We start from the raw sequence: 15599 nt of genomic DNA, 5'->3' as shown, positions 1-15599 counted from the left end.
TGTGTTCCTATTAGTGCATCCATTGCACATCATTATAATTATTTATTTGTTTGCCTTCCTTGCTAGACTGTGAGCTATTCTGCGGGCATGGACTATGCCCTTTGATTCCTTTTTTTTTTTTTTTTTTTATCAGTAGAGCCTCAAACAGCACCTGGCTCATGGGAGTTTCTTTAAAAAATATGTTGAACTGACAGAAAGGATGAAGAGTGGCTTCTTTCCTCTGTTGGTAGAGGGGCTCTTGAGCTTACTTTTCTCTCTGCAGTGCTAGGATGAGTTGTGGAAGGGACTGCAGCCTGGGGTCAGTGGAAGGGGTGGAATGGGACAGTTCTCTGGGCTGCATTTGGTGTCAAAGGCCCTGGAGGAGGGTGTGGGGCTAAGTAGGCTTTAAAGACCGTCATCCAGGCTGAGTGATAGGAACAGTTCATAGTCAAAGCTGGGACATAGCTCTAGCCTAGGTCTGTGAGAGGCTTTTGCTTCAACATTTCTTTTCTTTTTCTTTTTTTCTTTTCAAAGGTTATGTGTTTATTTTGAGAGGGAGGGAGGAGTGGGGAGGAGCAGAGAGAGAGAGAAAGAGAGAGAGAGAATCCCAAGCAAGCCCCACACTGTCAGCACAGAACCCAAAGTGGGGCTAGATCTGATGAATCGTGAGATCATGACCTGAGCCAAAGTCAAGAGTCAGATGCTTAACTGACTGAGCCACCCAAGCATCCCTCAACATTAATTTCCAAACTTGAGTGTACACCAGAATCACCTGGAGGGCTGCTGCAGTTGCTGGGCCCTCGCCCCGAATTTCTGATTCCACAGATCTGGAGTGGGGCCTGATAATTTGCATTCCTAACAAGACCCTAGGTTATTCCAGTAATGGTCTGGGGGCCACATCTGGGCACATCCCTGCACTAGAGGTACATGTGACATGAGACCTATGGTTCTCAACTTTGGGTATATTAGAATCAGTTGTGCAGTTCTTAAAAACACAGATACAGAGGAACCTTACTCACACAGGGGTTGTAACTGCTCGTAGAGATTTGGACTCCAACTGAGCAAAACATTGGTTAGAGTAAGTCTTACCTATAAAATGTAAAGAATTGATGAGTTCATCACACTTTTACTGAGCATTTGCTATGTGTCAAGAATGGGGATACAGAGATAAACAAGACACCGCCCTGCCCCCAGTGAGCTACCAGTCCAGTCTGGGGAAGATGTGTGAACAGGTAGTTCTAAAATCCTGGGAAGGGAGTGATGGCATTATACGCAGAGTAGCATGAGAGCACTAAGAAGAGCATCAGATCTAGGGGAAGGGGAGGAAGCTCAGGATTGGGGTAAAGAGGAGATAATGATCCAGTTCAATAGATTTAGAAATCCCAGGAGGTTAGCTTCTAGGTGGTATAACATGAAGAACTTCTACCTAAATCCAAATCCATGCTTGACCTCTCATTGGTCAAATTACCTAATCTCTCCCTGCCTCACTTTCCCCAGGTTGCAAAGGGGAATAATAATGCTGTCTCCTTCACAGAGTTCTGTGAGGACCAAAGGGCACACGTACATGGAGGACTTGGTAGGGTGAAGGGTTCAAACTTCATGTACAGAGCTTGTGCCTGCAGAGCAGTTCACAGTCTAGGTAGCGCTTGAGAAATGCCAAGTATCATCATCATCCTTCCAGAAGGTCCCATTGAAGTCTCCAGTTATGCCCACCATCATGGGGAATTTGGGTTCTGGTTGCTATATAGCAGAGCAAATATCCACCAGATTCCATCCCCTACACCAAGTGCTCCCTCCCCTGCATCAGGCGCCTATAGCTTTAACGTTCTTGTATCAATTTTTTGGTTTGCAAGTTCTTCCTTCCATTGGTGTATTTGTCCTTGGCAGCCTTGTTCCCCACCTTTAAATGACTTTAAAATGACTGTGTTCTATCTACCAGAGACAAGGAACCCCCTAAAGCCAACATTGTGTGATTGTGTCTAAAATGCAGCCAACTTTGAGTGGGAGGCTTGTTTTTAAATGAAGACGGTATGCTTTAGTGCATGTCCTGTTTTGACATCAGATGCTCTTTTTGTTTCCTTCTATACTCACGGTGGTGTTCAGGACTAATTTTCTGGGATAAATGATTTCCTAATAAGAGAGGTAGGACTATGTGGTCTTGGTCTCTTTGTTGGATTCTTTAGGGTTTGGGAATCGCACTTCAACACACACTCTCGGTTAAAACCATACTTACTTTATTCCAAATTCCCAGTCACATTTTTACTTGCCTCCAGAGCCTACCTTCTTTTTCCAGGCATCTGGACCTATTCCCACCTAGTGTGTGGCTCCTGGGTGTTCCTAATCCACCTGCCTCTGAGCTTGTCTGTTCACCTGCTCCAAGTCCCAAACTGTTTTCCATGTTAGACAATATTTATGTTGGCTAAATATTGGCACAAGCCATAAATGTGGCATGTTTACAAACACTGTGGTAGATCACTAAGCAGATGTTCTAACATTTACAAACTGTTTTTCACGTATGGACAATGACACCTGCTTTCATCGGCAGGATGCTGATCTGTTCTTGTAAGAATAGAGTTATGCTCCAGTTCGGCGTTTCTCAAACTCAGCTGCACATTTAGAACCACCTGGGGAGTATTTGCAAATCCCAATGCCCAGATCAACCACCAGACCGATTAATTCAGACTCTCTGTGGGTGGGACTTAGGCTTCAGTGGTTTTTAAAACTCCCCGGGTGATTCCAATGTGTGGCCAACTGTTAGCACTCGTTCCCCAGTCTAGTGCTTCTCAGACTGTACTGCCCCCAAGAATCACTTGAGGATCTTGCTAAATGCAGATATGATTCGGTAGGTCTTCAGGGGATTGGGGTTCTGCATTTCTAACAAGCACCCAAGTCATGTAGTTGCTGCTGTGGTCCAGAGACCACACTTTGAGTAGCAAGGAAAGTCATTCCTAGTGCCTTGAAAATAATTTTCCTGGGTGCCTGGGTGGCTCAGTCAGTTAAGCTTCCGACTTCAGCTCAGGTCATGATCTCACGGTTCGTGGGTTTGAGCCCTGTGTTGGGCTTTGTGCTGACAGCTAGCTCAGAGCCTAGAGTCTGCTTAGTCCTCTTGAGTTTGTCCATGGCTCCCTCCCTATTGCTCTGCACATACCCCACAGCCACACTCTGATGGCGAAGGGATTTCACTATTGAACTCAACTCTCTATTTTCCTCCAGATAACGATTCTCCTGAAAACAATCCACACAAGAGAAGACAAGCTTCATCTAGCTAAATCTGTGCAGATTTTCCATGGGTCTTATTTTTCTGTCTATGCACAAAGCTCACTGAGGCCAAGGACACGTCGTCTAGGCTAAGCAAACTCTTTGAATGTTGTGTGATTAGCAAATTATAGTAATCACGGTTATTACTGCTCCCAATAGGTTAGTCACAAACATGAGATCTTCAGTTGAAAGAAATCATTAATGATGGCAAAGGGATTGGGGGAAAGCACAAAACAAAAAAGTATATTTTCAATTCTCAGAATTGGCTAGAAAGCCCTCTGTATCACAGCACCTTGGAAAATGTAATTTCCTGGCCAATATCCTACTGGCTTTGGAGTATTGTTTGTCAAGCAGTTGCCTGTGAATCCTAGTCTGTAGACATATCCTTGGGACTTTGTAGCTTTCTTAGTAGGCTTTTAAAATATGTATTTACTGCTGGTAATAACTTAAAAACTAAATAGAAAGCATATTGAATCATTAAGGTGACCAAGAGCTAGCACACGATTTCAGCGCCTGCATTTGTGTTTCTATTTATGATTGTGTATATGCCTAATAGCTATATTTTAATTGTTGCAAGCAAACAATAAAAGAACAGAGAACAGAGGGGGGTTTAATACAAAAATCACACATTTTAGCCAAGAGAGGGCCCGATTGTTTTGCAGGGAGTCTTACAAACAAAAGTTTCTCAGTTTTGGATAGAGAAATATAATAGTAGAACTAAGAAAGTCAACGCACCACATCACATTTTAGACATTCCGTAACAAAAAAGAAACCACATGATAGCCATCAGGACCATTTTAACATTGAGTGTGGCCATTTAATCCCAGCAAAATAACATTGTCTATGATGCTAAATCAATACCATGCATTTATTTGTACATTAGCAACTTGTATTTTACTAGTATTTAATTTTATATATTTCTTTTGGCTGCGTAATTGCTTCAAAACTACAAGCATTATAGTTTGAAGATTGCACATGTTCAAGTCGCTTTCTGATGCAAGTAATTCAAGTCATTACCAGGACAGTTTTCTGTCCTTCAAAAAGGGTTTGCATTTACTTATTTTGAAACACAGGCTTAGAACATATTCATTCCTTGTGCAATGTTAATTGCACAAGTATTTTCTAATAGTGAAATAATTCCATCAGTATTTTCTAAAATGTCCTGGCGGCCATACATGGCATCATGCTCTCCACTGCAAGGCACTATTAAGGGAACACTGTTGGGATTGGAAACTGGGCTCCTAGATTATATTTTTACATTAGCTACAAACATTGTAACAGACATTTGTGTGTGGGGAGGGAAGATTTCTCTGCTTAGAAGTCATGCCTGATGATGACATTTTCAGGCTGGATCGTGAAGGATCCACTATGACAAGTCATTGGTGAATGATGCTGGGCCCACGAGAGAGCCCAGTCAAACCTATGATTTGGAGGGAAAATCAAGTGCTTACAGGCTGTTGGGCCTCTGGTTCTCCACTCCCTGGTGGGTGGCTGAGAGTCTGCACAGCTGCTGCCGAGGGTTGGATGTCCCCTTTGGGCAACTGTTGACTGCCTTCTGAGAGGGAGTAAGACTGGCTCTGAAGATTCAAAAGAGATACATAAAAATGCTGGACCACTCACACAAGCCAGCCGCCCCATGAGGTAGACATTCAAAAGATGAAAATGTCCTCCTGAACTGCTATGGCAGGGACCACTTATTTCTGAAGCCGTCTGCTTCTATCAGCAGTATCTTAAAAGTAGGATTCAGGGGTGCCTGGGTAGCTCAGTTGGTTAAGCATCTGACTCTCAACCCTCGGTTTCAGCTTAGGTCATGATCTCACAGTTTTGTGAGTTCGAGCCCCGCATTGGGCTCCTGCTGACAGCACAGAGGCTGCTTGGGATTCTCTGTCTCCCTCTCTCTCTGACCCCCTACCCCCCCACTCATGCTGTCTTAGTCTCTCTCAAAATAAATTAATAAACTTAAAAAAAGTAGCCTTCAGTGTCTCTGAAATATAGACTGAATGTAAGGCTCAAAATCTTGGCTAGCAGAAAAAATGCTACCTACAGAAGATTTTAAATAGAACACCTCCCCAAAGAAAATATTTGTAGGCTTGCAACCATTGAGTACACATTTAGTTTATGGCAAAGGAACAAAAAAACTTCATAAACAAAGTGATAGTTTACAGAACATTTTTGAATCTTTTTTCTCCTTGTTTCTAGTTTACATACAGTAAGTCATTTCTTTCCATGGGAACCTATAGTTGGTACAGAAAGACCTTATCAAAATTTTTATTGCAACAGTTTTAGATATACATTTTTCAACGTAAAAAAGAATCACAACTTAACTCTGACCTGCCTTGTATATCATTGGCTCCAAATGGTAGTACCTTAGTCAATTTTTAGTCATTACTGGTTTATAGACACAGTATTCACATGAACCTAGACATTTCAGTGTAAAAACCCAAATATTAAGTCCATTCTTTGGGTATCTGCAAATATCTGAATATTTGATGCTGCTTAGAAATAATACTGCTTAGAAATAATATTTTCACCTTTCAGTCCAACAAGTTATATGGACTTGCCCTCATAGGAGTACTTTTACCTTGGGTTACAGATATTTGCAACATGAACCTGCCTTTCCACAAAACCCTTATAGGCATAGCCTACCAAGTTTTATGCAACTTTGCTACATCTAACAGCTTTAATCATACATTCCACAAATACATATTAACCACTTACTCTCTGTGGGGTATTGTTTACTATCTTGTTTTAAAATACTTCTCTTTAGCCCCTCCTAAGAGATTTTTGGCTAATGGAGAAAAAATATATTCCAAATGCATTTTAGAAGCATGGTATGCTGTTGTGAAAACCAACAATAAGGAGTAATCACAATCATAAAGTGCAAAAGTATTAATCATGATTTCATAGTTTAAATTTCTCCACATGCTAACTAAAATGAAAACTGTTTGATTCCCAAAGGCAATAAATACTTACATGACGATTGCCCATTTTCGTTTTTCTAAGATATTTGTTCTGTATTTCATTAAAAGATCAGGTCTCCTACAAGCCAAGTTTATAATAGTTTTCCCAGGGTGTAATAGCTCTTGTGTTTAATAAGTAACTTTTGGCATTGAATTTGAATACATTGTTGGGGATGGGTAGGGAGTGGTGATAGCTACAAATGACCTTAAGCTTCTCAAGCTGCCTTTATAGACCATCTTTTTAAAATAAAGTATTTACTAATACATCAAGGATAGGACTTTTAAGTTGAATAGAAAGCTGATTTTCAATTAACGGGCTAAACCTGTCTCACTTCTGGGTTACTGAGAGAGTCATAATTTGTTTATTTTGGGTGTTTATTTAAAATTTTATAACTTGCTATGATAAAAGCATTAACCAAACAAGACTGAAAAATCTTACTGTTTTACTAATATCAGTATTATTATTACGCAGAATCTTTTTGAGGGCAACGTCGAGTTATGTTAACATCATCTTTATAATCTAGCTGGTTTTTAAATTAAAAAAGTAGTATGTGCAGATGGTAAGTTCTTTTTAATAGTGTGAAAATGTACTGTGAAAAGTAAACCTACTGACTTCCCAGGCCCTCCTCCTGGTGGTTTCTTGTGAGTCCTTCCAGAAATTGTCTACGTACACAGCCATGTCTGCCTATTTATGTAGCTCCCTACCTTTTCCCTCCTCCCTCCCTTCCTCCCTCCCTTCCTCCCTCCTTCCCTCCCTCCTTCCCTCCTCTCTTTCTTTCTTTCTTTTTTGCTTCTTTCCTTCTTTCTTTCTTTCCCTGGCCTGTGTTTTTCGTTTGTTTCTTTGTTTGCTTCGTTATCAACAAGCGGGTTTGTACAATGCATTCTTTTCCATGCCTTGTATGCTTCATATACTAAAGAGATAATGTGACACTCGCACATTTCTTTTTCAGTGGCCACATAGTAGTCTACTATGAATATGAACCAAACCTTATGTCATCAGTCCACTATTCAAGGTCATTTTGAGTTTTTTGTGTGAGTTTCTTCATTTATACATCTTTGCCTATGTGTGCGTGTTTATCTGTAGAATAAAATCTAAACATGTAATTGCTGGACAAAGTATATGCATTAACAATTCTGATAGATCTTGCTCAGCTGCCCTCTGCACAGGTATCAAAACATTGAACTGCTCTCAAAGTCCAGCTAACCCATGAGTCTGACTTTATTTTTTAATCAGTTAATTAATTGATTGATTTTTTGAGACTGACTTTTTAAAGACAAAATGTATATTCCCCTAAAATAAGATGCCAGTGTCCATTTTTTCCCCTGCATACTGGCAACACTAAATATTATGAGAGTTTTTCACTTCTTCCAATTTCAAAGATGAAAAATGGTTATTTCAGTGTTTAATGTACATTCATTCCTTTCTTTGATATCCTTTTTATCTTGAATAGCATCATTTTAATTTTTTTCTGCAAATTTTTACCAAAATTCTAATTAGTTAGCATATGGTGTAATATTGTTTTCAGGAGCAGAATTTAGTGATTCATCACTTACATTCTTTTGATATTCTTAAAATTATATACCATTTCCCTTAAAAGTCATTTGCATGAATTTTTTTCTGTGGTCTGCTATGCCCTTTATTTTTATTTTGAGTTATTAGTCTTTTCATTATTTATTTATAACAACATTTTATAATATACCTAGGCCTTTGTCAAATGTAACAATTATTTCTCCCTAATTTGTTGTTTGTCTTTTGTTTCTGTTTGAGTGTGTTCTGAGCATGTATGTGTAAGTGCAAAAAGTGTTCATTTTTATGGATGTATTGGCTTGCTTGGAAAAACATCTCTACATTAAAATGATCAAAACTTCTCATACACAGGAGGTAACATTTAAGCTGTGAACAAAAGGATGAGAAGGAGCCCATCATTTCAAAAGAGAAAGTGTTCCAAATCAGATGCTCTTAGTTTACGCTGAGGATCAGAAATAAGAAAGCACTTTGCTAATTGCAGGAAAAGAAAGATGGTGAAAGAGGCTGGAATCTATAATGTGCCAGGTGGGAAAACAGGTGTAGGAGGCAAACAAGACAAAACTCTCCTCCAGGAATGTGGGGGGAGGGGAATGAAAGACATAAATTAGCAACTAATACTTTGACCATTCTCTATGATTTTGGCCTTTAAGTGTCTAATCTGGGCTCTATAGGTCCCTGCCTCCTCCCATCCCCAGACTTCTCAGGGTCAAGGTCTCCTGCCCCACGTCTATGGTGGCTTCGAACCACCCTCTGCACCATTAACCCTTCCTACAATGCTCGATCAGTGAAGTTGCTCTCCCTCCCTCCCTCCCTTACCCAGGCTGTTGAAGCTCAAAGTTCAGGAGGAACAGGGCAATTTGATGTCCAATGACTGAAGTGGAGATAAGTTCTGTTTAAGGTCTCACAGGAACTGGTACAGAAGAGATATAGTTTATGGCCCCAGAGAGGTGAGATAGAAAGCTTAGAAGCCAAGTGAGAAGCTGACACACCTTTTTTTATTTTTCTAGAACACCACCACTATAGCCAACTCTTGATAGTTCCACTTTGCTCATGTTCAAGTTTGGATCTGACTGAAACAGAGCTGTTTCTAGTGTCATCTCCTCCTTTCTGCTTCCCCAGCTGGATGGGTCCACAGGAAGGTGGCTGGAATATTTCCCAGCAATAGCAGCAGGAGGAAGGATGGGGAATTCCTGTGACCCCAAGTCATTTCTGGGAGGTTGTCATGGTTGGAGGCCCAGCGGGAGAGGAGAAGGGTAAGCAGATGTTTTAGGAGAGATGGCACAGAACAGTAAGGGGAGGGTTTGTCTGATGTTTTGGTTTTTTGGTTTTGTTTTGTTTTTACTATCATCTTAAAATATTTAGTGATTCCAAATTATTACGGGTGCCTCATTTTTTCTCTACTAGACTGGGTCTGTTCTCTTGGACTTTGGTGGTTCTCAAAGTGGTAATGTCAGCCAAAGTTCTAATCTCCTAACTTTATGAGTCTCAATAGCAGGTTATAAATCAGTCTTGTCAAACACAATCTCTCCATCTGTACCACCTACCAAGGTTAAGTTTCTAACACTTCTTAAAAATGTCATTTATGGGATGCCTCATGGTTCAGTCAGTTAAGTGTCTGACTCTTGATTTCAGCTCCAGGTCATAATCTCACAGTTCATGAGATCGAGTCCCTCGTGAGGATCTGTGCCGATAGTGTGGACAGAGTCTATTTTGGATTCTCTCTCTCAATCTCTCTCTCTCTCTCTCTCTGCCCTTCCCCCCTCAAAATAAATAAATAAAAGAGCATTTTTTAAAAAAAAATGTCATTTATATATCTGTTATAGGTTAAATTGTATCCCCTAAAAGACAAGTTGTGATCCTAATCTTCAGTACCTATAACTTTATTTGGAAATAGGGTCTTGGCTGATGTAACCAAGTTAAGATGAAGTCATTAGGGTGTGCCCAAACCCATTATAACTGGCCTCCTTGTTGGAAAAGAAACACCCCACAGGAAGACACAGACACACAGGGAGAAGGGCATGTGATGATGGAGGCAGAGACTGGCGGGATTTAGGTGTAAGGCAAGGGACACCAGCGACTGCCAGCCACCACCAGGAGCCAGGAAGAGACCAGGAAGGATTCTTCTCTACAGGTTTCTGAGGGAGCACAGCTCTGCCAACCCACGGATTTTGGATTTCTAATCTCCAGAACTGTGAGACAGTAAGCTCCTGTTATTTTAAGCCACCCAATTTGATATCGTGGACTTGGGAAACTAATAAAATCTCTAAAAGAACAAACACCAAAACAAAACTCACCAGCTGCTGTGATTATCACAACACATTGTGCTTTATAATTTGTATTTAATAAAATTTCCATTTAGAAATATTTTGGGGAAAATTTCATATTATGTAATCATAAGACCACAAGTATTTCAGATTACTTTGTAGGCTTACAGTACTCCTTAAAATAACAAAAACATATAGATGCTGCTTTTCTAAATATAGCAGTCAAGTTGAACATTTCTGCAGGGATAATTAATAGTATTTTATTTATGTATTGTCACTTAGATAGAGCCCAAACATTATTGTTAACTTTTGGACTCATATTTTCCTCTACGTAAAAAAGGCACAAAATGTTTGTCTTTTTGGCATGTTTGTTTATCGTTGTTTTCCCCTCCACATTAGTTTGTAAATTTTCAAGTGCAGAGACAGGCCTGTTGCTTGGATTCTTCACAGTGTCTGTGTACAATGGCTACTTAATAAACATGGTTACTCAACTGAGCAAAACGACTGGACTGGCATCTGCAGGAAGTGATGACAGTTGCTGATAACAGCTGTATTTCCACACTCCTCTGCTTTTCTATTAGTAAAGACCCTGAAAGTAACACATCATCTTGCAAGCATAAAAACAAACATCTCAAGGTACAAAAAGCCTTCTTAACTCAGTGATTGGTTACCCTATACTTGCACATTTGCCACATGCAGGAGACCATGCTAAGCTAAGGGCATGTGGAAAGCGTAAGACATAGCTCCGCCTCCTGCGTGTGAAGTGTGCTTATGTTCTAGTAGGGAAAATAAAACATCTGTATAGGAAAAAATGCCTTGATTTGATAGAGCATTTTGTGGCAGAAGCACTGGGAGAGCAAAGACCTGGGTGTAAGGTGGTGTCCGCTACAACTTAGGAGTATTTTCACATTAGAGTCACACTCTTTCCGGTTCTTCGGTTTCTATTATATAAATGTAAGAGTTGAACTTCATCTCTACATTTACTTCAGACCTAAACTAATACGAACAATTTGGATTTCAGAAGACATATTGGGACCCTTTGGGTTACAAGTGACTCAAAACTTGGTTCATAATAACATAACAAACAAGGAATCTATTGGCTTGCACAATTGGAAAAGTTACTTAGCTTCAGGTGTAGCAGGATCCAGCTACTCAAAAATACCTCCCCAGGATTCATGGTCTCTCTCCACTTCTCAGTTCTGCTTTCTCCCCTCTCAAAGGGAACCCCCTTCTCAAGGACAAGATGGCTGCTGGCGGTTCCACATTTTCATCCTCACAATTCCAAATCCAGCAAAAAGAAAATAAGATCCTTCCTTTCCTCCAAATTCAAATAGACGTCCTGATCTGAATCCCTGGTCCCAACTGGGACTCATACTCTGTAGTAGTCATTCTGTACATCCCCAGCTGGCTGCCATATGGCTGGCCACCATAGCTGGTACGTAGTGAGGGCTGGACTTCATGTTGCCTCTAGAGCTGAGAGAAGAGTCAACCCCACCCAAACCATGTGGTCTGAGAGTGGAAGAAGGGGTGGGCACTCAGAGAAAACTGGGATGCTCTTAATGAAAGAAGGGTGAGTGGATAGTAGACTGCTCAAAACAAGAGATGTCCACTGCAGAGGGCAAACAGAGCAGCCTCAGAGAAGTAAGAGGAGACCATGAAAGGGAAAAAGTACAGATCCTGAGGATGAGAAGAGAGGTGGAGATAGTAGCCTAGAGTGTTTTGAACCCAATAAGAGGCAGAGAACTGACACTGGAGCATCCAAAAGAGTAGCAAAGTGCTTTCCCTTCGAGCTGTCACTTCTGGTACAGCCTTTTGTGCATCCTCTTGGGCAGCCTGCCTGTGGGTGGCCGCCGCTAGGGACATGCCTGACATCCATGCAACGTCCCCTTCCTGATGGCTCCATCCTGTGGATTTTGTCCTGTGAGCTTTGCTTTAGTGCTGCAGAATTTCAGAACTCTGCATTCATTCATTAACACATATATCATTCGCTACATTGGGAGCGTTATAATGCTGTGCTAAGCTCCGTGGGGCAGAAGAAAGGAAGGTAGAAAACAGGGTGCTTGCCCTCCAAGAACTTACCATTTCCTTTTAGTAGGGAATAAGAAATAAAAAGAGTAGGAAACCAGGATGTAATTGGCATATGGAATGACTACTACAGAATATATTATAGACTATTATAGACCAATACAGACTATTATAGGTTATTCTCTAATTAGTAAGTTACAGGAGCTGGGAAAGAAGAAATGGCAGCCCAGAGGAATGAGGAAGGCTTCATGGGGGCATGGGCCTCACTCTGGGAATGTGGAGTGGCAAGAGCTGGAAGGGCCTTTAGAGGAAGGGCGTGAAGGGAATAGCATTGGGAGCGGTGAATGCCGTTAAGGCATGAGCAGGAGGCGGCCAGTGTAGACTGTGTTGAGGGGCAAGGGCAAGCTGAGGAGCTTGGAAAGTTCATCTAGATGGGGATGCCTGCCCTTGAGTTCCCTGCAAAGGGGAAGCTATGGAAGAAAACCCAAGGTTTCAAGTGTGAGAGGCTGGCATTCAGTGCTGCCGTCTTCAACGATGGAACTGTGTGGGATGGAGCTGCTCTAGGAGGAAATGTGGGCACCCAGGTACCAGATGCCTGCAGACGGAAGAGCTTAGAGGGTAGGAGGAGGAAGAGCCACTGGATTTGGCTGAGAAGTCAGGGATGGAGCTGTTTGATCCATCCACACAGAGGGATGGTAGTATCTTGAGACGTGTGTGAGCAAAGGAAGCAGAAAGAGAAAAGAAGGCTGAGGTCAGGACTTGGGAAGCATATTTGGAGGGTGGTGAGAAGAATGAGGCCATCAAAGAAGTCAGAAGGTTCATCAGAGGAACAGAAACAGAAGGAGCAGAGACTAAGAGCGGAGCAAAGCTGGAAGAGTGTGATGCCTCAAAAGACAAGAGTATTTCAAGAGGGAAAGTAGTTAATGATGCTAAATGCACCTGAGAGAAATCCAAAGCAAACAACGTGTCTAAAATATATTTTAATTGTACAAATCAACCTTATTTGTTTTCAGGAATATACCTATCTTTCCTCAGATAGTTTTATTTTTTAATTGCTAATTAATAATAAATAATTATTTGATTAATTGAATTTTTAAAGATTAGTAAATTTATTTTAATTTGTGTAACGGGATTTGATTACGGTAAGAGTTGGCCTAATTGGATTCGGGTAGAGCAAGTAGTTGCTCACAAGGTCATGGAAAGGCATACGGGTCTCCTCGGCCACCTCACCCTCAAGGCATTCTGCACCATGTTGCTTCTCTGTAATAAGCTGAAGGCCATGAGCAAATCCTTTTGTCTTTAAGGACTTCCATTTTTATAACTGTAAAGCGAGGGGGTTACACCAGTACCTCGTAAGGTCCCTTCTATCTTAAAAAAAATTTTTTTTAATGTTTATTTTTGAGAGACAGAGACAGAGAAAGGGGATTGGGGGAGAAGCAGAGAGAGGAGGAGATACAGAATCCAAAGCAGGCTCCAGGCTCTGAGCCGTCAGCACAGAGCCTGATGCAGGGCTCAAACTCATGAACCACGAGATCATGACCTGAGCCGAAGTTGGACACTTACCCAACAGCCACCCAGGCGCTCCCCAGTCCCTTCTATGTTAAGACTGCTTTGATTCTAAGATTTCAGGTAGGATAATTTATTTAGTCCTTTCTTACTGAAATGTATTAGCATCAATAAAACACTTTTGGGGTGCCTGGGTGGCTTAGTCGGTTAAGCGTCCGACTTTCGCTTAGGTCATGATCTCGTGGTTCATGGGTTCGAGCCCCGCGTCGGGCTCTGTGCTGACTGCCAGCCCAGAGCCTGGAGCCTATTTCAGAGTCTGTGACTCCCTCTCTCTCGGACCCTCCCCTGCTTACGCAGTCTCTCTCTCTCTCCTAGAAAAAAAAACAAAAAAAACCCTAAAACATTAAAACACTTTTATTGTTGTTGTCCCAAAGATTTGCTAGTTTGTTAGCATTGCTTGTGTTAACATGTGAAAGGGAGTGTTTTTATTTCTGACTTTTCGTTTCATGATTCTGGGTAAAACAGTGTCAGTAGGAAGATGCAGGATCCATGTTTTCAGACTCCTATTTACTTTCGTGTCATCTTAAAGTCTGTTCCATGTTAGAAATCAAATTTTGATTTATAAGGGCACTCAGTGACTAAGATACCTAAGACAAGATGCCTTTGNCCCCCCCCCCCCCCCCCCCCCGCCTACATTTTGGCTCTATTTTCCTGGTTGACTTCAAGACCTGAACCTTTTATAAAGAAGGTACATATTGAAAGTTATTTGTTCTGGGGCGCCTGGGTGGCTCAGTCGGTTAAGTGTCCGACTTCAGCTCAGGTCATGATCTCGTGGTTCATGGGTTTGAGCCCTGCATCGGCTCTGTGCTGACAACTCAGAGCCTGGAGCTTGTTTCAGATTCTGTGTCTCCCTCTCTGCCCCTCCCCCACTCATGCTCTGTCTCTCTCTGTCTCAAAAATAAAAATAAAAACTATAAAAAATTAAAAAAAAGAAAGTTATTTGTTCTGAGGCTGTTTGTTCTCTCAAGGACCACAACATGTGTGGGATCCCCTCAGGGGCTTTATAAGCTTTATCTGATGATGTACACATGGCAGAGGTAGCCTACTGCAGCACCATAAAAATTGTTTTCCGCCTACATTTCAGATCACTCGAATATTCCTGAACTATCTTTAAATAAAGGCTGTAGAAAATTGTGATATGAGTTATGCATAGCAATAACAGATAAATAATTAATAGAACAGGAAGCTAATAAATCACCTGCTGACCAATATGCCATAGAAAACATAATTGCCAAGGGGTGAAGTGATAAAGGTTACACATCACTTTTTAATGGATAACTAAGACTTCCTAACCTTTCGTGAGAGTCAAGACTACTTATAGAAATAGAATTCTCAAAGTAACAACGGAATCAAGAGTTATGAGGAATGTAATTAGTAATTAGGTACAGAGGTGTATTTTGTTTTCCACAATATAGTTTTTAAAATTTCTGCTTTTCATTCCACTCACATTTTTCAGCCCCCTGAGAAGAGCAAGTTGAAATTTTGTATTTCATTTCTGGGGTGCATGGTAAGTGGCTAGAAAACATGAAATCTTTTAAATTATTAGTGAGTGAAGATATCTAGCCAGATGCTAATCACCCAGAGATGTTTAATAGCTAGCTGAGAAAATGAATAGACAGACAAAATAATTATATGCTAAGTAGATGCATAAAATGAACAGTGGTAAGAATTGAAAAAGAAACTTTTTTCCCCCTGCTAGCAAATATAAAAATCCCATAGCAGGTTTTTTTCTAATTCTTTTCTATATAATAATACTCATTTACTGCTGATTCAGTGTCATCAGGGAAATTCTGGTGGTTGGAGGGAGCCCTACTGAGGCAAATGTTTAAAACAAATTACTACAATAAAGACTATTAGAAGGAACATTTTTATTTGGCTGAAAAGACACCCAAAAACCTTGTAGAAAGGTCAACTGCATTGTATAGGCATGTGGACATCACTCAAGGTCAACAATATTGAAACCCCAGGTGGCTAATTATAGATATTGTATACACTGCAGATTTTTTTTAAGGTGGTAGA

The 15599-nt window shown here is 40.9% G+C and overlaps 2 protein-coding genes across 3 annotated transcripts in view; one reads left to right on the top strand and one right to left on the bottom strand.

The window, feature by feature from the left end:
• Nucleotides 1-6289, bottom strand: part of ANXA13 (annexin A13) — a 57232-nt gene extending 50943 nt beyond the window's left edge. Inside the window, exons 1-2 of the mRNA XM_039231976.1 lie at nucleotides 6211-6289; nucleotides 4689-4814 (exon numbers count right to left, since the gene is read on the bottom strand). Of these exons, the coding sequence (XP_039087907.1) occupies nucleotides 4689-4814; nucleotides 6211-6225 (141 nt within the window). The 5' untranslated portion in view covers nucleotides 6226-6289. The remainder of the gene's footprint in view (nucleotides 1-4688; nucleotides 4815-6210) is intronic.
• FAM91A1 (family with sequence similarity 91 member A1) overlaps nucleotides 1-15599 on the top strand; it is an 85367-nt gene that overhangs the window by 11413 nt on the left and 58355 nt on the right. The window lies entirely within an intron of this gene.

Source organism: Hyaena hyaena, unplaced genomic scaffold, assembly GCF_003009895.1.
Source record: "Hyaena hyaena isolate Hyena2069 unplaced genomic scaffold, ASM300989v1 scaffold_62, whole genome shotgun sequence".
Classification (NCBI taxonomy): domain Eukaryota; kingdom Metazoa; phylum Chordata; class Mammalia; order Carnivora; family Hyaenidae; genus Hyaena; species Hyaena hyaena.
Note: the sequence above shows the minus strand (reverse complement) of the source record. Positions and strands in the feature narration are given on the sequence as shown.